The sequence below is a fragment of the Pygoscelis adeliae genome, unplaced genomic scaffold (assembly GCF_000699105.1).
Source record: "Pygoscelis adeliae isolate BGI_AS28 unplaced genomic scaffold, ASM69910v1 Scaffold63, whole genome shotgun sequence".
Lineage (NCBI taxonomy): Eukaryota > Metazoa > Chordata > Aves > Sphenisciformes > Spheniscidae > Pygoscelis > Pygoscelis adeliae.
This window is the reverse complement of record NW_008824414.1, coordinates 448,283-448,991: the sequence shown is the minus strand read 5'-3', so window position 1 is coordinate 448,991 and position 709 is coordinate 448,283. Positions and strand designations below refer to the sequence as shown.

Sequence of the window (709 nt, the reverse complement as noted above, 5' to 3'; positions counted from 1 at the left end):
CGTCCGGCCCTCCGCGGGCAGCGGTCCCCCTGGCACTGCGCTGCAGGGAAGGACAGCCGCGGGCTTGTCTGCCAGGGTCAGGGGAGCGGCTGTCGCTTTCCTAGCCCGGCCGGGCTACGCGAGGAGGCGGTGATCTTACAGCTTACCCTAAAAGAGTAACTCTATGTTTTAAAACTTATTTAACTGGTGAGTTCGTACGTTACCTGATCTTTGCCGTTCTGCGTGCACAGTACCGGCTTTTCCCTGCAAGTTCTGGCAAAACGGCAAATGATCTGGTACGGGGTTAGCCCTGGTCACCCCTCGTGCTCCGGTTCGTGCGGGGTGGGCTGCGTCACTGGTGCCAGGGCTGTCTGCGCAGGCGAGCTGCTGGCGTTGGGGTGAAGTTTGTAATATATGTCATTTGTTCTTGCCTCTTTGCACAGGTGACGGCAGCCCACGGACTGTGCCATTTGCTTGGCTACCAGCACAACACAAAACCCGAGTGGCAACAGGTATAGCGATGGCCTGGAGCTGGGGAAGGTGTGCGGTGTCCAGCCTGTGTCAGGCCGTACCCGGGTGGAAAGCATCCCCCGGTCTCGCCCCCCCGTGGCAGGGAAGCTGCGGGTCCAGCCCGCCGGGCGGGCGGCTCTGCAGGGCTGTGGCTCGCGTTGATGCCGGCATTGGCAGGCGCCGAGACGCTGCTAGCCCAGCCGCGGAGCACGGTGCCAGC

At 62.6% G+C, this 709-nt stretch overlaps 1 protein-coding gene across 1 annotated transcript in view; it reads right to left on the bottom strand.

Annotated features, from left to right (window-relative positions):
• The window catches only part of MCM3AP (minichromosome maintenance complex component 3 associated protein), a 28,080-nt gene extending 27,420 nt beyond the window's left edge, over positions 1-660 (bottom strand). Inside the window, exon 1 of the mRNA XM_009320830.1 lies at positions 552-660. Within this exon, the coding sequence (XP_009319105.1) occupies positions 552-660 (109 nt within the window). The remainder of the gene's footprint in view (positions 1-551) is intronic.
• Positions 661-709: the final 49 nt, after the last annotated feature.